The sequence below is a fragment of the Alternaria triticimaculans genome (genome assembly GCF_023758025.1).
Source record: "Alternaria triticimaculans strain BMP 0046 chromosome Unknown scaffold_3, whole genome shotgun sequence".
Taxonomy (NCBI): domain Eukaryota; kingdom Fungi; phylum Ascomycota; class Dothideomycetes; order Pleosporales; family Pleosporaceae; genus Alternaria; species Alternaria triticimaculans.
Genome location: NW_026055960.1, coordinates 74,035 through 95,945, shown reverse-complemented (window position 1 = coordinate 95,945; position 21,911 = coordinate 74,035). Strand labels below are relative to the sequence as shown.

At 54.6% G+C, this 21,911-nt stretch overlaps 10 protein-coding genes across 10 annotated transcripts; 5 read left to right on the top strand and 5 right to left on the bottom strand.

The window, feature by feature from the left end:
* Positions 1–33: 33 nt before the first annotated feature.
* On the bottom strand, positions 34–1,491 carry J4E78_002729 (uncharacterized protein; the record flags this gene model as incomplete). Its single annotated transcript, XM_049363374.1, has 1 exon — positions 34–1,491. The coding sequence occupies one exon, from the start codon at positions 1,489–1,491 to the stop codon at positions 34–36; it is 1,458 nt and encodes a 485-aa protein (XP_049224039.1).
* A 547-nt stretch (positions 1,492–2,038) lies between these two features.
* Positions 2,039–3,605, bottom strand: J4E78_002728 (uncharacterized protein; the record flags this gene model as incomplete). Its single annotated transcript, XM_049363373.1, has 2 exons — positions 2,039–2,148; positions 2,261–3,605. The coding sequence occupies 2 exons, from the start codon at positions 3,603–3,605 to the stop codon at positions 2,039–2,041; spliced, it is 1,455 nt and encodes a 484-aa protein (XP_049224038.1).
* Positions 3,606–5,003: 1,398 nt separating this feature from the next.
* On the top strand, positions 5,004–6,593 carry J4E78_002727 (uncharacterized protein; the record flags this gene model as incomplete). The annotated part of the gene is made up of 1 exon (XM_049363372.1): positions 5,004–6,593. The coding sequence occupies one exon, from the start codon at positions 5,004–5,006 to the stop codon at positions 6,591–6,593; it is 1,590 nt and encodes a 529-aa protein (XP_049224037.1).
* A 375-nt stretch (positions 6,594–6,968) lies between these two features.
* Positions 6,969–8,782, bottom strand: J4E78_002726 (uncharacterized protein; the record flags this gene model as incomplete). Its single annotated transcript, XM_049363371.1, has 3 exons — positions 6,969–7,286; positions 7,352–8,360; positions 8,577–8,782. The coding sequence occupies 3 exons, from the start codon at positions 8,780–8,782 to the stop codon at positions 6,969–6,971; spliced, it is 1,533 nt and encodes a 510-aa protein (XP_049224036.1).
* Positions 8,783–9,376: 594 nt separating this feature from the next.
* J4E78_002725 (uncharacterized protein) lies at positions 9,377–9,939 on the top strand (the record flags this gene model as incomplete). The annotated part of the gene is made up of 2 exons (XM_049363370.1): positions 9,377–9,448; positions 9,508–9,939. 2 exons carry the CDS (start codon positions 9,377–9,379, stop codon positions 9,937–9,939), a joined length of 504 nt encoding a protein of 167 aa, XP_049224035.1.
* Positions 9,940–10,168: 229 nt separating this feature from the next.
* J4E78_002724 (uncharacterized protein) lies at positions 10,169–10,528 on the bottom strand (the record flags this gene model as incomplete). Its single annotated transcript, XM_049363369.1, has 1 exon — positions 10,169–10,528. The coding sequence occupies one exon, from the start codon at positions 10,526–10,528 to the stop codon at positions 10,169–10,171; it is 360 nt and encodes a 119-aa protein (XP_049224034.1).
* Positions 10,529–11,440: 912 nt separating this feature from the next.
* J4E78_002723 (uncharacterized protein) lies at positions 11,441–12,748 on the top strand (the record flags this gene model as incomplete). Its single annotated transcript, XM_049363368.1, has 1 exon — positions 11,441–12,748. The coding sequence occupies one exon, from the start codon at positions 11,441–11,443 to the stop codon at positions 12,746–12,748; it is 1,308 nt and encodes a 435-aa protein (XP_049224033.1).
* A 1,030-nt stretch (positions 12,749–13,778) lies between these two features.
* On the bottom strand, positions 13,779–16,714 carry J4E78_002722 (uncharacterized protein; the record flags this gene model as incomplete). The annotated part of the gene is made up of 4 exons (XM_049363367.1): positions 13,779–14,807; positions 14,858–15,688; positions 15,741–16,438; positions 16,489–16,714. 4 exons carry the CDS (start codon positions 16,712–16,714, stop codon positions 13,779–13,781), a joined length of 2,784 nt encoding a protein of 927 aa, XP_049224032.1.
* A 1,153-nt stretch (positions 16,715–17,867) lies between these two features.
* On the top strand, positions 17,868–19,346 carry J4E78_002721 (uncharacterized protein; the record flags this gene model as incomplete). Its single annotated transcript, XM_049363366.1, has 2 exons — positions 17,868–18,361; positions 18,422–19,346. The coding sequence occupies 2 exons, from the start codon at positions 17,868–17,870 to the stop codon at positions 19,344–19,346; spliced, it is 1,419 nt and encodes a 472-aa protein (XP_049224031.1).
* A 359-nt stretch (positions 19,347–19,705) lies between these two features.
* J4E78_002720 (uncharacterized protein) lies at positions 19,706–21,421 on the top strand (the record flags this gene model as incomplete). Its single annotated transcript, XM_049363365.1, has 4 exons — positions 19,706–19,711; positions 19,745–19,909; positions 19,985–21,211; positions 21,266–21,421. 4 exons carry the CDS (start codon positions 19,706–19,708, stop codon positions 21,419–21,421), a joined length of 1,554 nt encoding a protein of 517 aa, XP_049224030.1.
* Positions 21,422–21,911: the final 490 nt, after the last annotated feature.

Here is a 21,911-nt window from a genome sequence, read left to right as displayed (position 1 = left end):
AAGAACAGAATGCTAGTGCGGATGCGAGTATATTCAGCCAAATATGCGTTGATATCGTAGGGTGTGCCATTGTGCCATCGGTGCTTCGGTCTGGTATTCGCCCGGCTCGTGAGTATCCCAATTCTCGGCCCACTCTAGAGGCGTCCACGTGCGACGCTCTTTGAGCATGTCAGCGACTACAAGGGGCGAGCCGGGGTCGAAGTTGCAGGTAATGAGTGATTGTGGATCTGACATTGTTCCAACAATATCTGGAAGTCCTTCGTATAAGTATCCAACACGAAGACGTCGCTCCAGCCAGGAAGGCGTAGGTAACAAGCCACGAGAGTAAGCTTCGTCAAGCGCAGATTGCCAAGCGATGTCTCGTTGCACCGCCTTGAACACGTCGGAAGTATGGTCGCCGGTAGGCTCACCATCCAAAACGAGGCGATATGATCCGTCCGGCATACCAAGTGAGGGCAAAGCCATCATCTCCGCCATCCATGATCCAAGGGCCTTCGATATGAATTTGGGCAGCAAACGGTCTCTCGAGAGATCGTAATCGAGGTCGGGATATTGGCTTGCCAGCATGTACTTGGTTCTCATCTCAGGCGAGACTGGGAGCGCATTCTGCCAAAGACTTACAACGCACTTGACGCGAAGCTTTGGATTGGACTGGCAGAACTCGATGAACCCTCTCCCGTGACACTTTGCGTACGCCACGGATTCGCGATCTTCAAGAAGAGTGATGTTCTGTATCTCACTACGCAACGTGTTAGGCAGCATGCGAAGAAAGTAAATCGCGGTGGAAGCTGCAGAGTACGTGTACTTCGTGCCGGGTTTGTAATGCGGTAGCGTGGCTTTGACGTTGAAGATGCTTGCCAGTCGCTCCAGCTCGGTGGGATCAGGAATCAACCAGGGTTTTGGTGACGCATCATTCAACTGAGTGGCGCGGCAGTTGCCATCTGGACCCCAAATTCGGGGTATAGCGGAAGCTTTTGAGACGAATAGAGGATGCTTTGACATCAGATCTAAAACGTGGTGTGTGAATTCTACCCAGACAGACGGGGCCTCTCCACAGTAGAAGTCCTTCTTGTAAAGGATAGGGATGTCGGTTTGTGGCACCCAACCGTTGAATACCGGTGCAAATTGCGGATACGCTTTGGCAGCTAGTTCCACCATGTCGCGGGTGAGCAGCTGAGATACAAGCGAGCGGATCATGACCTGCTTTCGGCGCGTGATACCACCCACTGTAGCATGGAATATAGCCGCCGCTTTCTGTGTGCGTCGCGAGCAGGATGTTGTGAATGTAATCGTGTTCAGGCGGAAGGCGAGACCTTGAACTTCGGACGCGACCTGTCGACAGGTAAGAGAGAGCGACAGCGATATAGGCGAGCCGTCATCAGCCTGCGTGAGTTTGTTGTGCTCAGCATCATAGATGTAGCCGTTTTCGACAGCATAATACTGCTCGTACATCATGTCGCGGAGCTCGCGAGGCAAGCGTAGGAAGGACATCCTGGTGGTATAGGCTGAGGGAGGAGAAGTCCTAGATCAAGAGCTGGGGACGGGGCGCTTTTTGCACGAATGTACCCAGGTCCGGGAGGCTACGTAGTTTGGTAGAGGCGCGCTTCCACACACAGCCTGCTCAGCCGCATACGCAGAGCTCAAGCAGGAGCTCTCTCAAAACGCGGGGAGCACGTAACCGTCAGGTCACATGATCGATTCCTCAACAGTCCTTCCGCTCAGCCAATGTGTGCGTCAATGGTACCCGTCCAGCAATCCCCATAATTGTGTCAGCACCGACCTGTTCATGCCAAATACTCGAATAGCATTAAAAAAGAAATACCGTTGTTGCCTGGAGAGTTCCATGGATCAGAGCGAGCTTCTCAATGTTGTTTGGTGCCCGGGTGGAGCCACTGGTAGCGCGCACGCAAGCCTCGGCTCGTCCCACCTTCCGTACATTTCCCCCAATCTCGCCACAGCAACCCGACGTATCAGAAAAACATGCAGGCATGCCGCAGTAACATCACATTAGTCAAGAGGATTGGCGAAGCAAAGGATTCTATTGATATTGATTGTAGATTACATGCTTGATGAATGCCTTGGTCCTAGGTTCGCAGTTGACACTGGGATGCCGCCCTTCATCACCGCTAATCATAACGTCTAGCTCATCTAATGACATGTCTACAACGGAGAAGATGCCAAGGTAGTAATGGTGGCTCAGTCTGAAACTCCCTCGGCTCGTGTAATTCCCATCTATATTCCCAGTCTTCTGGAGACCAACCCTCGTGATCCCTCAGAAGTTCCTCAACGTCGTATGGGCTTTCAACGGGAAAGTTGGTTCTGATGAGCGGATCGGTCATGGAGAGATGACCAACAGCTTCTGGTAATCCTTCGAACATGTAACCAGCAGTGAGTAGTCGCCGCTCGAGCCAGGAAGGTTGTGGTAAGTGTCCTAGGGCGTAGCATGTGTCGAGGGCGGTCTGCCATGCGACATCGCGTTGGACAATGCGGAAAGCGCGCGATGAAAGTTCTGGGCAAGGGTCGCCATCAAGAACGAGGGTGAAAGAGCCATGCGGCATGCCGAGTTCAGGCAGGCACATAGCCTCCTTGACCCATGCACCTACAGCCTTGGTAATCAGCTTAGCAGGACATTGATCATTGTCCATGTATCCGTCATCGAAATAGCTTTGATGGTTGTCTAAGTAGAAACTTAGCATAACTGACTGTACAGGAAGCACGTTCTTCCAGAGGCTGACGAATCGTTCGATCATAAGCTGAGGATGTTTCTGACAGATGGCAATGAAACCTCTGCCATGGCTCTCAGGGAACGATATCGATTCGCGATCTTCTAGCAAAAGGATCTTCCGTACATCCTCGCGTGTAGTCGTAGGTAGCGAATGCAGGAAGCGAAGAGCTATGGACGCTGCTGAATAAGCGTACTTTGTGCTAGGCCAAACGCAAGGAGCTTCGGAGCACACCCGTGTGAACTCTTGTAGCGTTGCGATCTCCACGTCGTCTAGGATTCGCCAGGGCTTCGGACCGGCTTTGTTGAGTAGATGACATTCGTTGTCATTGTCCGAATGCTTTGAATGTATCCTAGCCTTTTCGACGAATCCCGGGTGGTGAGAGACGAGATTCAGTGTAAAGGCCACAAAGTCACGCCAGACAGACGGCGCCTCACCGCATGTGAGGAACCGCATCGAATAAAAGCGGCCGTTGATCCGGCCATGCGACTGCCAGTGATCAATCACGTGCGTGAATTGCGGATACGCTTTCTTCGCAATCTGGGCCTGCTCTTCGCCGAGAAGTTCACGAGCCTCGGAGTTGAGTAGTGATTCCTTCCTAGAGCTTATAATCTTGTTGACTGCATGGAGCAGCCCGGCTTGTTCTTGCGTGGCATCCGAGTGGAAAGTCGTGAACCGAAGTGTGTTGATCCGCAGCGCAAGGCCATGTGTTTCGGCGGCGATCTGCCGGCAGCTCAGCACTAGAGACAACTCGATCGGTTGGTTGTCGGCTCGCCTAAGCTGGTTTGTTTCGAAAACGTGTGTATAGCCCCCATCACAGCTGAAGTAGTAGTCGTAGATATGGTTGCGCAGCTCGCGTGGCAGTAGGAGAAGAGCCGACATGTTGATGTAGGCGTCGGGTGGGTTCGTCTTCTGAATATACAGCCTCCGCTTTAATGACTGTTTTGGCGGTTAGCTGCGGGGTCCGCCAGGTCGCGTTTGAGCACTCACATTCTTTTTGCGGGCGATGGGGATACGTCTTCAATCCAGGCGAGGGCTTGAGTCTTGGTCCGGGCTGGTTGCAAAAGGTGTACTTTGTTATGTGAGATGCTCGCAGTAGATTTGAGGTATGCAGGCGAGGCCACTGAAGTACAACCCCTACAGCAGCGTACATGTGCGAAATAGACGCTGCCTGGGGGTGGAGGAAAGACAAAACCCTTGCGCCTGCACGAAATTCTCTGCTCCTCTACCTGTACCATGGTACTTCCAGCAGGCTGCTGTCTTGGCGATCTTGCAACAACGGTATGCCATTTCCACCTCATTTGTAGCCACCATCGACCTGGACATGATGCTCGTGGATAGTGTCTCTCAGCTCGAGTGGAAGGCGTAGCATTGCGGTGTGGCTGGGCTATCGTCGATGGGTTCGATATCAGATTCAGCGAGTCCGGGTTGCACATCAGACTGAAGGCGCGCCCAGTGGATCAGGCTGCGATGGTCAACCACACAGTGCGACGGCATGCAACCGTGGCTTCCCATTTGCACCCGGCTGCGACGATTTTCAAGGCCTCGATGTGGCCACGATGCGCCATTGTGAGTCGTCACGTGTAACTTGTATGGCTCCCTCGTCTAGGCGGCAGAAGTAGGCGCAGGTTTGTAGAAGGCGGGCGATGTCGAACGCAGGTGCTGGCGGGAAAGTACGCGTCTGGTGCGCGGTTGCGGTTGATGGAAACAGACGCGATGCGGTTCGCTGAGACGCGTGGATGACGTCAGCGCCGATGCTCTAATTCATCTTAGGCAGCCACATTCAACGCGCCGACCAAGAGTTTGACAAGGATATACGTCGACACTCAATGATGATCTGTATGCAACGAGAACATGTTGGTTCATTCAAGAAAGACCATTGAAGAGACCAGTTGGATGCACTACCGTACATCCATCGCAAGCACCGGTATGCAAATGTACGACTTCAGAACACAGCCCAAGCTAAGACAACGCCCAAGTCTGCGTCAAAGGCGTGCTCGATTCTTCGGTGCAAGGGCGCAAACTCGGTTTCGTCTTTGCAGTTCCTACCCACGTGACACCCCTCACCAGAGCATACCGGAGTAACCCCCAGGCTGCAGTCAACACCAGTCATAAACGATCGAGGTGGCCCGTCCGGAGTACCAGATTCGTGACCATGGTTCATTATGCTCGACGTGGCTTGAAGACACCCTTTCGTTTATAAGTAACACTTGCCCACCACATGTACATCTTCATCACAGCAACACCGTTCGACACATCCATCAGTCATCCCAACAAGACATGAGTACTGAAGTGCTACCACCTCTCGTCGGAAATCCGTCAGTTAAGTCTCCAGCGTCGAAAATGCCGCTTTCGAACCCCCAAGCAAACATGCAGCTCCAATCGCGTCTCTTTCGCCTACCTAGGGAACTTCGAGATCTCATCTACCACCATTACCTCTTCAACGAAGCGGGCCTCGCCTACAACTTCGACACGAATAAAGTTCCTGTCGATCTGTCGCTAATGTGCACATGCCGTGCGGCCGCGCTCGAGCTTCGAGGCCTTGCTTTGCGGCTCAACAAGATCGTCTTCCGCACATCGTATACGGATGCCACGCGAACGCATGCGAGCATGTTTCACAAAGCTCTCGCCACATTACACACACTGAAGCTAGATCTGCTCAATCGCGTCCTCCCGGACCTGTTGACTGATGCAGTGGAAACAGAGATATCTCTCAAATATCCAGAGTTCTCACCCGCCCTACCGGCGTGGAGGATGGGATTTGGAAACATGCACTTTCTGGGAGAGCCAGCCTCAACACATCGCGACTTCATCCATTTCGCCCTGAATCTCCTATTCAAACGTACACGCATCTCGACAGCAGCCAGGAGACATTTGAGACGCGACCACAAGAAGCTCCGAAAGTCGAACCCCGAACCTTGGCAAACGCCGAACGAAGGCACCCTCCGACGCGGCCGAGAGGGAATGTCTGGCCCTTCCACCGAGTACATACGCAACCTCAGGGTCATACCCTTTGATGGCGCTCTCCAGCAACTAGTCGACACAGCAAAAGTTGGACACATGCAGCCTGACGACAATGTGAACTACTCGTTCTCCGCAGCAGCGTGCGCAATACGTTTCTTCAGGTCTCTCCGTGTTGAGACGCTCGAACAGATGCGAGACATAGAACTCATCGAAGACCGAGAATCCATCTCTTTCCCAGAATGCCATGTCAGGGGTCTGATACCATTCTGTCGTGAGCACCCAAGAATGCGCGTTCATAGGCGTGTCAGTCTTTGGAGCAACGTGTTTCCCGTAACCAGTACCCTACCGTACAAGACAAGCCCTACGCACAGGCGTGTCAACAGGGTCAACCTGGAAAGGGATCGTCTTGCATCCCGCTACGTCTCAAGGGCGGTCGCGAAGTGGATGGCAGAAGCATCTGCATTACCCTCCCTAGGTATGCCCGAGGGCTCTTTCAAGCTGACCTTCGAATGCGACTCCGCCCCAGAGGAGACCACGCAAGTGTTTGACATCATACAGCGAGATGCCGCCTGGCAAACCGCCCTGGACCTGAGTTACGCCCGGAATCTTCTACCACAGCCAGACTGGCGCATGCGCAGACTCCGTAACGGATACATATACGAGACCTTCCCACAGCTATTGCAGCAAGTCACCGATGGCCAGTCTTTCATACGTTGCGACTTCAACCCTGGGGAGGTTCAGGACCCGGAGCAGATCATGAGGGAACTGAGTGGCTACTCAAAGGAGATGTGGGAGACTAAGTGGCACGGCCATACACCTGCCCGGTTTCAGACACTCGAGAACATGCCGCCCTGGCACCTACTACGCGATGGATTTACCATCTGGGATGGAGAAGGTAACCGTTGAGGTTGCGAATGAGATCTGGCTTGCGAACATTCCAGTAGAGCGGCATCGTGTCAGAACCATATCAGGATGGCATTATATAGTCTACAAATACTTTAATGGCCAACCTCATCTTCCTACTCAGCACCCCTCTACCCCCTCCACCACACCACTATCTCCTCCTCCCCCGTCCCCGGTTTCAGCTTTGGCTTGCTGAACATGCGCGCCGCCCCCACCTCACACAATGGGAAAACTGAACAGGTCTGCAGACTGCATTAACATGAGTACATGCAAAGTCGGTGTGTTAACATCGATGTAGACCCCCGGGTGCCTTTTCCTACGTTGACGTGCCTCTACTCCCATCATCCAGCCAACCTCCACTTCACTTGAGCCCATCACCTACTTCCTCCTCCCATGTTTCGCAATCAAACTCCTGCTCTCCCCACACAGCCAGATATGCGGCCCAGCCTCGCCGTCCTTGAGCCCATGCTCATTGATGATATGCTCAATCTGTTTTGCGCGCCCGCGGTTCGCGCTCAGGGTGGTGAGGCACGCGGCCCAGCCGTAGAGGAAGATGGATTTATTGAGGTGGCCGAGTTCGGCGGCGACGGCGGTGGCGGCGTGGGGTAGGTTGTCGGTTATGGTGGAGACGTTGGGGGATTTGACGGTTATTGGGAGGGTGAAGAGCGGGGGTGGGGGGTAGTCTGAGAGAGAGGCCTGGTTGGGTGTTAGCTGGGTATCGTGTGGGGTGGTGTGGGGTGATGTCATGGGAGAGTACGTACCCATTCTTCGACGAGCTGTTGCTGTGACCATGACGCGCAGTCTCCTTGTCGGAGTAGCAGGTCCGCTCTTGTCTTCTCCGTGTCAGTCGCAAGAGTCTGCACTATCAAGTTCATCTGCTCGGCTGCTTCGCGCGTGCACACCATCGGATGCGCGCCAATGGCAGAGTATAGATGGGTCGGTAGCAGGTGCTCTTGAGCCTCCTCTTCGATCTGGGCGCGCACTTCCCCTGGGTACCAGTCCAGTATCGGGCATGGTTTGTGAGAAATGTCGGATATGAGCGCTAGTAGAATAGTGCAGTCGATGTTTAATGTATCGCTCAAAGCCCGGGATCGATCGATAAGAAGGCGCGGTAGAACAGCGTCTATAGAGAGAGCGGGCGGGATGTCATCCCCGCACTGTACTATCGCACCCGTAGCGCGTATCTTATTGATAATCATATCGATGGCTGGTGTCTTCCCAGCAGAGATTCGTGTCAAGACGAAGCGTACCTTGGGCGGTCGACCGCGAATAGGATTTGCGCGCGCAGCTCTTGCAAGACCCCGGGCATTTCGTACCACGTCAATTTGGTCTTCATCGTCATCGTCATCTTCCGGTGGAGGCGGCATATCTTCATCGTCTTCAGAATCCGAGTCGTTCACCCAACCCAGTTTCGCGAGATCAAAGAGGATTCTCTTTTCCGAGACGGTTGATACCCGTATCCACTCTGCACCCTCTTCTGCAACGATATCAACAAGGGCAGAGGTCTTGTTCTTGGCTTGGCTTCCCTTCGCTAAGCTGACCCCCTTTGTTGTACTCTTTCCTGCTGGTGCTTTATGCCGGTCCCAGAAGAAGTATTTGCGGAAGCTTTGGATTCCCATTGAGCGCTTTGCTGCGCCCCAAAGTGCTTCATAGTAGAGAAGATTTGAAGATACAATGTAGTGCCGGGCTTTTTCCTCATCCATGGACGATCCCGCAATCTTCTGTAGGAAGGCTAGCTCGTTGCGCATGTCATTGCGAAGATTTCGGTATCTAGTACAGTTAGTTGTGGTCTGAGGCTGCGGATCTGATCACGAAGCAGCTCACCCCTTCTCAGACGGACCTCCCCTGGAGGTATACGCTATGTTGTGTACTGTCAATGTGAAAGCAGATCCACCGCGAACACCTCCAGGGTCATATGAGGTTTAATCTGGGAAGGCGGGGAGCCTTCGTTTAGATGACTATATCATTGTAATTGCATAGACGTACTCAACTGGATTGTAAACCTTCCCGACTTTTTGCTTCTCAAGAACTGCCGCAATATAGGTCTCGACCTCGTCGTTGAGATGGTTGCCACGCGCCACTAGCTCTTGAATGGTGGCTTCGAGTTCAGCCCTTGGGGTGGGCATTTTGCCCTCAACTGGCTCTTCCCCAAGACCAATTTGGCCGAGGCCTTTGGTGATGGACTCTGCCATGATCACCTCCGACCGGGATAAGCCTGGATAGGCCTGCGGACTACACTATGATGAAAACTAGCAAATCGGAAGATCGGGCGACAACGTAGGCTCCAGATCGTCAGCTTGTTCCTTGGATGGGGTGTGGTGGTGCCACTCTTGTGGCAAGTCTGGTCAGTTTGATAGTGCACGCAGGGCAGGTGAAGTACTGCACTCGCTTAGAATTTAGCGAATCCCTCCTCTTCCTATTCAGCTCCCAGCGTCCGAGAATTGCTCCTGGTGAGTAGTAGTCCGGGTGGTGGAGAGTTGATAGAATAGATTTCGATTTCTGAAGATGAAGTACGGGAGCCCTGACTCAAGCACTAGTCAAACCGTGGAAGGTTCTCGGGTGGTGGCGCAAGCAGCAAACTGCTGTTGCCTGATAGGTCGGTTCTGGTGTCAGCCCTTTTCTGCATCCTGGGTTCCTGTCGCGTGGTACCTGGGTAGAGTCGCGATTCTAGTCTGGCCCGACGATTCCCCGGCCGACCCCGCCAAAAGTTGCCCGCATACCGAACCCACGCACCGACCACCATCCTCATCTCTCTCACCCTCTCCCCCAGACACCACCAACCCACCATGCCGTACTTCGCAACGAGCCAGGAGTGGTACGAGCAGTCGTCGCTCCTGCTCAAAGCGCGACCGACATCCGTATGCCAAGCTCCACTGCACACGCACGCACGCGACCCGCCTTCTAATCTCGCTACTAGACACGCATCACGTCCAAGTACTCGGTCCTCAAGCCCACGGCCTCCAAGATAAAGAAGCGCCAGAAGTACGAGGAGAAGCGAGCATCGAAGCCTACAGATACCGCGCGCGCATCATCACCGCCGCCGCAATCGCAGAATCCCGAAGAAGTCACCGTGTTCTTCACGCTGAAGACGTACGACCCCGAGTCGGGGACGTGTCTACAGTATGAGACCAACAAGGGCGCCGAGGTCGGAAGATTGATTGGGAACTTGGGGAGGCTGGGAAGACACATGGCAGCGCTGCCGGAGACAACGGACGATCTGAGTATGCCGGCTGGCGGCGAGGCCACATCCACACCACAGGTCGACGAGGGTGGAGATGTGAAGATGGGCGGCGTCCCAGCGGCTGGTGCGGGAACAGGAGGCAAGAAGAAGAAGAAGGGCAAGAAATGAGTAGGATTACATCACAACCATACAACAATGCACGCGCCGGGCAGGACGCCCAAGGGAAACGAAGACATCGCGACGCACGTACACGACACCACGAGGCTCAGGGATATTGATTGTGGTTCAATGAATGATAAAGGGCCAAGGCATATATGGCGCACAGCCTGCGAAATGAAGATACCCAATTCCACTTCCAGCCTGCCTATCAGTGAACTTCTCGCACCCGCCGTCCATACTAAAACTTCCTAACAGCCGCACCAGCAGCCTCAGCGTACGAGACACCCTTCATACGCTCCATGCGCTCCTTCAGTTTCTCCTTACGCTTCTCAGCCTTGCGCTCCTCTTTCTCCTTCTCCATCCGCTCCTTGCGCTCCGCCTCCTGCTTTTGCTTCTCAGCTGCCGTCTTGCCGACGATTTCCCACTCGTACTTGTCCTGCTCGTGCAGCGCTTCGTCCTTGTCTACGACATCCCAGTTGTCCTCGCTATTGGCGCTTGACTCGGGTTCGTGTAGACCGGCGTTATTGGTTTGGTTGAGGAAGTCCTTGAGGTCTGGCGGCGGGCTTTGCACCGCGGTGGTGGGGATGCTGGAGGACATCGTGGTGATTTGATGAATAGTCTGCTTCGCCGAGGATATTATGGTTTGAATAAGTGAGCGAAGGGCTGAGGGAAAGTGTAAGATCTGAATGTGGTGAGCGTTCGACGATAGTGGTTTACTTGGGTATTAGAAATGGTTATGGTGCTTTACTGACAGGTTGCAGAAAGTATATATACTGGCCTGCCAGTCGTGGTCCCTTCAATTAACAACCTTCAATCGCGACTCAGAAGCTGCAGTGAATGCCGAATATACCACTGCGCAACCATCTGTGCGTCACATTCCGCCATTGAAAGGCGGCGAAATATATCCTTACGACCAAACCATGGTTCTCGCACGGTGGGCGCGCGCGCACGCGGGATCTTGACTACAGGAAGGATGAAGCTTCCTGGAATTGGCGGCATCACAACAATCCATGAATGCGATACGTTTTTTCAAGATTGACTGCGACACTGCAGGGCGGGCGCATTCATGCTGCCAGATTGACGTTGCTCACATCGATAGCAGCATGTGTTGTCACAACTCCGAAGGGCGCACCTGACCGAAGCGCACTCAAGAGTGCGTGGCCAATGTGCGATGCCGCGATACTAGATGGCGATTTCTTCTTCCTCGCCGGAATCGCATATCTCGGCTGATGTTGTCGGTTTGACGGGTACATGGGCTGTTCCTTCCGCTTTGGGTTAGGTCTGTGCTGCGGCGCAGCATCAACATTGATTAACAAGGGGGAGTCGCGATCTCTCAACCTTTTTTTTACAGACTCATCGTCTTCCCTTCTTAACACCAGCCACGCAAATGTAGCCAGACGACATGGGCGCCTTTTACGAGGGTGAAACATATGGGCCTCCCCCGGGTGCCGGGTTTCCTTGTTACTACCAACTCATCTGTCCGGAGCTCGATCAACACTATACACTTCACATGTACGAACACGACACCCCAAGATTATTTGACCGGAAAGACGAGTACTGGTTTCACAACATGTTTGTGAAGCGAGACGTGGAACGTGTCCAGCACTTCTATCCACCCAGTGGAGACCTCTTCGAGCGCCTGCCAAATGAAATTATTGACCAGATCTTCGATTATATCCTGCTTCGCGTAGAGGTTGACTGGGAATCACTCGGCTACGAACGCTGGAATAGGCGCCCCTCAGTGCAAGAGTTCAATCGGGAAGACTTCCTTGCACTATGCCTCTCGTCCGCTCGTTTATGGCCACTCGCCTTGGCCCGTATACATCGGTCCTATCAGAAAGCCAACTGGGTAGGCAAAAGGGTTGGGTTCCACTTCGAGCGGTCGAAGCTCACCGCGGAACAAATGCGGAACTATGGTATCGAAGACACTCCTGCCATGATCAATGGACGTCAGCAAATGAGGTCGCAGCAGAATGTTGGAGATCAGGGATGGGACAGGACATGGAACCATTTCAGGTGTCGGCCAGAGAATGATTGGTGCTCTCTCATGCGCCCCATGCGTGGATACACAGCCGGTCGAGGATTGAAGATGGCAAAGTATGAGCTGACGTTAAGACCGGGGGATCGGGACAAGATCGAGCGAGATCTTGGTCGGGCCAATCTACCGGTCACAGGAAGAGATTGGGTGCTTCGCAACATCACGACTAGACAATACGTACGCTCGGATCAGTTGGACGAGCCACCCTCTCCAGCACCAGATTGGGACTCACTACCCAAGTTCCACGAGCCAGTACTTTCCAAGATGCAACGCATCTACCGCGAGCTGTCGCAACAAGTGAGAAGAGTTCCGAAGAACAAATCGCGACCACTACCGGAGAGCGACCAAGCGCTTACATTGGCGAACATATTCTTGGTTCTCACATGTAGCAACCCAGATTGTCCTTCCCCGGGACAGGCCTTCGACTTCTCAAATGGCCCATGGGCTGGGTGCGCATTTGAAGTCTTTTCACTGGACGACCACCTGCAGTCTCAGCAACGAGAGTTAAAGTCAGGAGAACAACCAGGCAAGGCATGGGTGAACGTCAGTAAAGAAGTAGTTGCAGATGTCGCCAACTTGCGTTTTTGTATCCGCAGGTTGCAGGAGATGAGGCATCAGGGTCACGAGCGGTATTTCCGCAGCCACGACCCAGCAGTCAACAAAGCATACTGGGACAACTTCTGGAACAAGGTCGAGATGACAAGAAAGCTGCATCGGCAGTGGGTGAAGACATGTCCACCTAGACCTTGGATAGATGAGAGCATGTATGCGGAAACGTAGGTAGTCGAAGTGACCGGAACAATCCCACCTTCACTTTCACCTCGCTACAATACAATACAATAGGAAAGAGATGCTTCTACTTAACCCTGTCGTCGTCTCTAAAGCTATTGTACACCTCTATTCTACCAGTTCTATTATACCTCCTGTCATCCTCTAAGGTATCCAAACCTCGCCATCTCCTCTTCAAAACCACCCCCAGACACCTACATCCTTCTCCACCCCATCATATCTTGCTTCCCAAAAGCCTTGACATCCTCCTCGCACCCCCAAAACGTACCTCTCCACCACACAAAAGTAGCTGGACTACTTCCGCGCCTCGCTCACTCCCCCACAATGAGCCCCCACTCCCACCTCTGTCGCCGCCTAACATGGCACCTCTGCCGCGCGCGCCGCCAGCTCGAACGCCGAGCAAATGGCCCACCAGCCATGCGAACGCGAAGCCACCTTGCCACCCCATCTTCACCATCCCAAGTCACCCCCTTAACACCAAACCCCCCTGCCTCCAAAACCGGCACCCTCACCAAAAAGCCCCCCACCAAGAAACAACTCCTCGCAAGCTCAAAGCGGCTCGGCAGAAAAAGACTGGCGCTAAAGCGGGTGTTGGAGAAGAAGAAGAGAGACATGGAGGAGAAGGGGAAGAGGACGTTTGGCATGGGGCAAAGGATTAGGCTGTTGAGTGTGCTTGGGCCGAAGGGGGAGTTGGAAGAAGGGAGGAGGTTGGTTCCTGTTCAGCGGAAGATTGCGACTGTGGAGGAGATAAGGGTGAAGAGGGAGGGGAAGAGGGTGGGGAGGAGTCCGTTGGGGGAGATGTGGTGAGGGGGGGTGGGTGGAGGGAGGGTGTTGGGGGGATGTCGACTTCAGGGTATTATTTGGCATGTGTAGAGGACAGCCTGCTGGCAGGTTGTCTTCTTCAAGCGTTCATTTGGTTCGACGATGGAAGCGCTGGTCACTCCATGTATCCCTCAAACGTACATGTACTCCGACGATAGAAGCGCTGGTCACTTCGCGTCATCTCCCGGCTCCCTCCCATCTACAAGTTCAGCAACACACTCGCCAACCCCATTCCAACACCCCACGCCGCACCAACACCCAGACCCCGCTTCTGCGCCTTACCCTGATACTCCGGCATACCGGCCCCAGCACCAAAGTCATACTCGAAGCTTCCATTGAGCGCAACAGGGCCCTGAACACTTCTTCCAGTACCAAGAATAGTAATATTCTTAACCACACACTCTGTCTCGTATCCAAAGTCACCGTCCATGCTGAACTTGCCGTTGTCGTAGGAGAACGTGATCATGGACGTAGACGGCTGCTCGATGCTATCACCGTCGTCGAGGTACAGAGACCCACTAGCCTGGTTCGTAGCATTCGGCGCGATCCACAAGACAAAGTCCTGCTTCCGCAGCTCGGTGGTCGTGTTTGCGGATTCAGCGCGCAGAGGGATGATGGAGCCGCCGCGGACGTGGAGGGGGATGGAGTCGAAACCGATGTCGGTGAGGTCGATCATGCTTCCGTTTCCTTGGATGCGGTCGCCGGTCCAGTAGTCGTAGAAGACTTCGTTGGGGAGGTAGATGGATACACTGGTGGAGTTTTCTTCCAGAACGGGCGACACGAGGATGGCGTCGCCGTAGAAGAACTGGTATTCGAGGGCGAAGGTGTTGGGGTCGGTGGGGTAGTGGAACCATAGCGGGTTTAAGCTGGGTTCTCCGGTGGTGGTCTGGCGGTGGAAGGCCGTGTAGAAGTAGTCGAGTAGACGGTAGCGGACGGCGATGGCGTTCTTGGCTGCGGCGGTGGTCAAGGGCCAGCGGTAGTACTCTTGGTCGATTGATGTGTCGCCAGCGTGGTTCCTCATAAAGGGGTAGAAGGCACCGAGGGTTGCCCAGCGTGCGCAGAGTGTCTCGGTGGTGTTGCCGGCGAAACCGCAGATGTCAGGTCCGACCATGGGGATCTGGAAGATGGAGTTGAAGTTCAAGATGCCGGCAATGGAGAAGCGGTATTGCGTCCATTCGGAGACGTTGTCACCGAGCCACTTTCCGAGATAAGTACCAAGACCGACGAACTAGTCATTTTGTTAGCTGCGGTGTGATATGATGACAGGTGAAGACTTACGGTAGAGCGAGTGATGATCAACGGACGACGTTCAGGACGGCGCGCAAGCATGCTCTTGTGCGAAGCGATCGACATCATCGAGCCCCAGAAGTTGTGGGTATCATAGTGGTATGTTCCGTCGTAGTTCTGGATATCGGTGTCGAGAGTCTTGTTGCTGATGGAGCCAGCAGCGTTGGCAATCTGGTACTCAGGGTTGATCAGGTCACGGCCGGGAAGACCGGGGTGCGCGGCAAGGTCTTCGGTGTTGTTTGAGGCTTGACGCTTAGAGTTGGAGCGCTTGCTGAGGGGAGAGCTTGAGCGAGTCTTCAGCGTGGAATTGGACTGAGGCTGAAATCCTGCTGGGAAGCCCGGGATCTGACGGCCATCGGCGGAGGTGCGGACTGGCGGTGGCTCAGGTGGGTTCTTGGACTCCTCTGAGTAGGCTACAGGGTCCTCGCAAGGGTACGGGCAGAAGTTGGCAGGCTCATTCATGTCGTTCCACAGACCGTCAATGTCAACACCAGTCGCCGGGTCGAAGAACTCGGCAAATTTCTGGTCCCAGTACTGCTGGGTGTTGGGGTGGAACCAGTCGGGGAAGACAGTTGGGCCGGGCCAGACGGCGCCTTCGAAGAAAGAGCCGTTCTCGCGCTTCTGGAAGACATCGAGCTCGGCACCGTCGTTGTAGCCATCATAGTCGCCACTCCAGACGGCGGAGTTGACCATCATGATGTAGTGCTGCTGGTGGGCATGGAGGTAGTCAACCACCTCGCGGACGAGTTCAAGAGGGTAACGCTCTGGGTCCAGAGTGAACAAGCGACGGAGCTCCATGTAGTCGATGTCGGTCCACATGGTCTGGGTATGTTAGCGAGGGTTTATGAACACTATGTCGGAAATTAAAATTCACCTCGAGGGGAATGTCGGCAGCGGAGTAGTTGGCAACTACTTCAGCAACTTGCCAGACATCACGGTAACCGTACTTGCATTGATGAGAACCGAAACCCCAGTACGGCATCATAGCGGGAAGACCAGAGAGAGCAGAGTACTGGACTGCAACTTCTTTCGGTCCAGGACCAGCGAGGAAATAGAAGTCAAGAACACCACCTAGAGTGTTGTACTCAAGGAACTGGCCCTCGGAGTCGTCGATCTTGATGTCCATACCCTGGGAGCTGGCCAAGAAGACACCGTGAGTGCCGTTCTCGCCGCGGTGGTCAAAGTAGATGGGGTGGGCTCCGTAGAGGTTGGAACCCTCTGGGGTACCGTAGGCATCACGGTTCCAGAGAGTGCGGGTGTAGTTGGTGGTGTTCAGATGGAAATGGTCTGTTGATTCACCAAGACCGTATAGGTTGGGCGAAGGAGGCAGAGCAGTCCTCAGACGAAGGTACTGCGACTCAAAGACGAGTGATGCAGCGGAGGTGTCGAAGAGAGTCTCGTTGGTCTCCTTGCGCTTGATGGCGAACGAGAACGGGCTGTCGGTCCATGTGAATGACAGGGCAGAGTCCTCGGGGCTGACACCCTCGTCATCGGAAGGACGAGGCCAGACAGACTCTTGGATCTGGAAGACTTGCTCTTCAGCATCGAAGATCTTCACGTGGAGGCGTTCGGCTGTAAGATTGGTTAGCACCAATAATGATTGTAATGGTTGGAGAACGCACCCGTCTGGTACTCGACTTCAAGCTTGAGGTCAGTCAAGTCGTCGCCGTAGACATTGCAAGCGGTGCCCGCAAGCGTAAGGTCCGCGGTGACCTTGGAGCCATTATCCTGAAGGTTGCTGGCAGTGTACCCAGGGCAAGCTTCAAGTGATGAGCTTTGGCGTTGAACCAGCGAACTTGCAAACGCAGGTACCGCCACCCCAAGAGCGAAAAGGCCTTTGGTGATCATGGTGCCTGAAGGTATTGAGAAAGCCAGGACCGTGTTGGATGCTGATCTTTCCAAGGGAACCTTCGCCTTCTTATACTCGAGGGCGTGCAGCCGTGTGTACTAGTCTGATGCACTACAACAACAAAGCACGCATCGTGATCTCGGTTCAGACTTACCGTTTGCATGGCTAGGATAGGCGGATATGCACCCAAGGCGCGCTCCCCCGCAGTACCGTCATCATGGAGGTCGGACTTGCATGGCTTGGCAACAATGCGAGGGCCAGAGAGGCAACATAGCGGGGTCATTGGTTCCGCAGATTCACGCTGTGGAGAGCTTGTTTACCCGGAGAGAATCCCGTTTGGGGTTCGGCTGGCATGGAGGACATACGAGGCGCAAAACTCTGGGGTAAACGATCAGGTTTGTTTACGCGCGTGCGAGGCGCGACGCACGGCGGCTACGCTGATTCGATGGAAGTCGGGAGTGCGAGATGCCGGTCCGAGTTCTGGTGCCGGCGTGCCTTCGCGCTTCCATCGCCAAGCAGACGGCTGAAGAAAGCCAAGACAAGGCTTTATTTGGTGACATGTCCTGAGTCCAGAATTCAGGCGTCGAGTTCCATGATATGTTCTACATCTTTTTCCAGGGTTGAACAGCGCTTGTAACACCGACCTTGTTGGCTAGCGGATGAGCTTGTACCGGGCGAGCATGTCGGACCGGGCGTGTGGTCTCCGCTACTGCATTGTTAAGTTTAATCGGGAAGGACCACACGAGCAGATAGAGTTGTAGCATATCGCATGAAAGATACCTGGAATGCTTCATTGGGTTATGTAAAAGGGCGGGAACAGCAGGCCGCATTTCTCGAGCCATACGTCTGATCCGTCCTGTAAGAGCGACTCGTTCTAGACACCAGGCGGCAACACGGAGCACGAGAACCTCTTGTACGCGAGATCAGCTTCCAAGGACTATACCACAACCTGTACTTGAAGATGTAGATACCACTGTGGATTGTCACATACAAACGCAAAAGCTTGGCCATGGAGACTTCCAACGTGTGTTTTGGGTGTTCCTGATATCTGGAGCATCTACGCGCACGGACGGAGACTAGCGCGCCTCTGGCCCAAGACCGAAAAGTTCACGAGCGCGACAGCAACAACCTCCCTTACCACTCCACGTCACCATGCTTTGCGCAATCTCTGGCGAAGCTCCCCGCGAACCCGTTGCCTCGCGCAAGTCGGGCAATGTCTTCGAAAAGCGCCTGATCGAGGCGCACATCTCGGAACACCACACCGACCCCGTTACTGGCGAAGACCTCGCGACCGAGGACCTCATCGAGCTCAAGTCGCCCAATGTCGTCACCCCACGCGCCCCCAGCTTCACCTCGATACCCGCCATGCTCAGCGCCTTCCAGAACGAGTGGGATGCCCTGGTACTAGAGACACACACGCTCAAGCAGCACTTGGCGCAAACGAGGCAGGAGCTGAGTACGGCGCTCTACCAGAACGACGCGGCGACACGGGTCATTGCGCGCATATCAAAAGAGCGAGACGAGGCGCGCGAAGCTCTGTCCAACGTCACCGTCAGTGGAGGCGGCGGCCAGGGCGATGCGATGCAGGTGGACGGCCAGGGCCTGCCTGAGGAGCTTGCCGCCCTCGTTGACGAAACACAGAAGGAGTGAGTCTTATCCCCTCCGAGATTACTTACCATGTGAGAGGCCCGACTAACGCACTACAGGCTGTTTGGCTCGCGACGAAAGAGACCTGTACCCGCCGGCTGGGCCTCTGGAGACGCCATCTCGAACTACGACATTGCCAAGACGACCGACTCGCTATTCCCAGGCAGCAGCTGCATCGCTGTCAACGAGGCCGAGCTGGTCCTATTCGGTGGAGCTGATGGTACCGCGGGTGTCTACTCGCTGGCCCAAGGCAAGGTTCTGGAGACATTCAACGCTGGCGGCGCCGTCACTTCGACAGCATGGTGGGGAGAGCGCGCTCTTATCGGCACTTCCACAGGCACAGTCAAGGTCTTCTCCAACGGCGACGAGGTTGCCCAGATCGGATCACACGCTGGAGCCGTCACATCCATGTCGCTACACCCCAGCGGCAAGATGCTCGCTACCGCCGGCGCCGACAAGCGCTACGCAATCCACGAACTCACCACTTTCAAGACCGTCTCGCAAGTCTACGTCGAAGCCGAAATCACCTGCGTCTCCTTCCACGTTGACGGCATGCTCTTCTTCCTCGGAAGCTCCGACGGCAACATTCGGATATACGACATCAAAACTGGTGCTAAGATGGCTGAACTCGAGACTGGCGCGCCCGTTGCAGATCTGAAGTTCTCTGAGAACGGAACGTGGTTCGCCGTCGTACAGCAAAACTCCTCCAGCGTTGCGATTTGGGATATCCGGAAGCAGGCAGCAATTCACACATTAGAATCTGGGAGCCCAGTCACCAGCTGCAGCTGGGACTATACCGGCACGTTCCTCGCGATTGCCGGCACCGGCAGCGTTTCTGTACAACAATACACCAAGGCGTCGAAGAGCTGGGCCGAGCTGGTGAGGAAGGCAGCTCCAGCGAAGGACGTTGCCTGGGGTGGCAAGGCCGAGAATGTAGTGGCCCTGAACCCAGAGGGTGGCTTGGTTGTATTGGCAGCAGTTTGAAGTATTTTGATGCTTTAGGGGTGACATTTGAAGGCGCAAAGTTTTGTGACAGGGCAGGCAGATGTGCACATTGGCTGCTATCTCATCAGTGTGTAGAATCAGGCACTCGCGGATGCATTTAGGCAGGGGGTTTTACGACCAAAATTTGAATAAGATACTACCACATGCTGTAAAACACTACGTCACGATCCAGCTCACATGCAACAGCAAAACAATGCGCTACGGTGAAGGGGCTGGGTCGCAGAAGACGATAGAAGCGGGCAGAATAGCGGTCTATAGCCATTGTTCGATTCCAATCAACGGTGAAGGGTGAAGGGTGATTTTGGATTTGACGTTCTGGCGTTTGTCATGCTGCCCAGATGGATGTAGGAGCGCCACCACAGTTTCGCCGAACTCAGCACCCCCAACGGCACGAGACGGGCCCAACCTTCCCCCTTCGACACTCGCCGGTGCTACTATCGCCCGCCGCCAACCTCACCACGCACCCCGCAACCATCACCAGCCTGACATCCGGCATGGAAGGCGAAGGACGACCGAGTGGGTTCACGCACAGACAGCAGAAGGTGAGTGCCGTCGGCGGTAGTACCGCCAACATAAACAACAACAGGGTGAAGAGGCGCTGACCACGGCTGCTGCAGCGCTCACATGCACAAATGGACGGCGAGCAAGCGTCTGCCTCGCCTGCCTGGAGACATGGCTCCTTCCCCGACAACCGCGAAGCTCCCCCAACCTACCACGGCCTTCCCTTCGGATACGATTACGACGATAGGCAGAGCCCTGCTAACGACATCTACGACCCACCCGCCCGCTATCATTTCGACCGCCAGCCCACCCCGAGCTTCGAGTCTGCACTGCGATCGCACGCCCGCCCGCCCATAGAACGCGCCTCCTCAAGCGCCCAGCACTCGCATACCGCCGGGTTACACCTGCCAAGGTTGGGCAACATGGCGTCTTCGGCATCCAGACGGTTCGCGGGCGATGGCTTCGACTACAGGCGGCCGGCTGGCTCGGCAAGTCAACACACAACAGCGTCTGTCGACCTGACGGGGGACGACGAGGACGATGTGGCTATCGACCTGAGCCAGGACGACGACATCATTGACTTGACAGCCGATGATTCGGGCGACGGGGCGAGTCACAATGGCAACAACGCACGCGAGCAACAACAGGACAGGGGACAGCAAGAGTCGCATCGGGATCGCCGTCATCCACGTCGTTTGCCAAGGGGCTTCGACATCATCATCGACCTCGACAATGGCGAGGAGGAGTGGCACCCCGATCCACCGGCGCCGCAACCAAGCTCGCCCGAGATCGAGTTCATTTCGTCGCGCACAATACCCGGTCAGCGCCACTTTCAACCAGTCGACGAGAACGAATCCGATGGCGAGGATGTGCGGTTCATACGGGCGAACGCGTTACCAGAGGCCGAGGCACGGAGACGGCAGAGGAACGAACAGTTGGATAACGTCATGGATCTCTTTGGAACATTGAACGGACGCTTCACCCACCTCCGAGCCCAAGTCGATCGATTCCACGAACAGGTCAACCGGACCGCAAACCGCTTCCACGAACCCGTCGCCCCTTCGCGCAGTGCCTCTCGGGGTCGTGCGCCGCACATCCGAGTCGGTGCATTCCAAGCGCCCAATTTGGATTTCGATATCATAGGCTTCGACATTGGCCCACGGGTACGCGAAGCACCGCCCCCTCCAGCTACCTACGACGCGCCACCACCCGCCCCGGAGGGCTTCACGCGGAGTCCGGAAGAAGAAGGAGAGGCGCTTATATGTCCCAATTGCGAAGAACAGCTGTGTGTCGGCAGCGACGAGATCAAGAGGCAGGTGTGGATTGTCAAGGGATGCGGTCATGTAAGTTTTAGTTCTGACGGACGGCACGATGACAAACTAAACTAACAATGCTAGGTATACTGCGGCGAATGCACAGCCAATCGATCGGCGAAGCGCAGTGCCAAAGGCAAGGAGACGCGCGCAAACACGAACCCGTTCAAGGTCTGCGTGGTCGAGGACTGCGATAAGAACGTGTCCCATAAGAAGAGCATGATTCAAGTATTCTTGTGATCGGCCGGCATCACGCAGTTTCAAGAGATGGATAACTTCAATGGACCTCTTCTGTCTTTTTCCCCAAGGACATATATCTCGGCTCGCAGTCATGGTTGGGTGTTTTGACGATACCCTTGCTTGCATCTCTCTCTCTCTCTCTTATCATATCTATTCGCATTTTGTTTGCATTTGCATAGCATGGCGTTTTTTGCACGGATGTTTTTCAATTGAAATTTACATATGGTACTAGTACCTGCGAGCGGTCGAGTTCCTTTGTATGACCTATTGCCCCGGTGAGATGGAAGAGGAACAGAATGAGGAATGACGGGTGTAATTAGTATGCGAGGATTTAGATGAATCTGCGATATGGATGATTCTGATTTGATTGCGCGTGAAATATTAACTTGCGAAAGGCTCAAATTTGTGAGAAAAGAGCTTTGGTATATCGTTGCGATGATGAAGGTCTTGGGCGCTCACAGCGAAATAATCTATGATGATCTCATCCCAC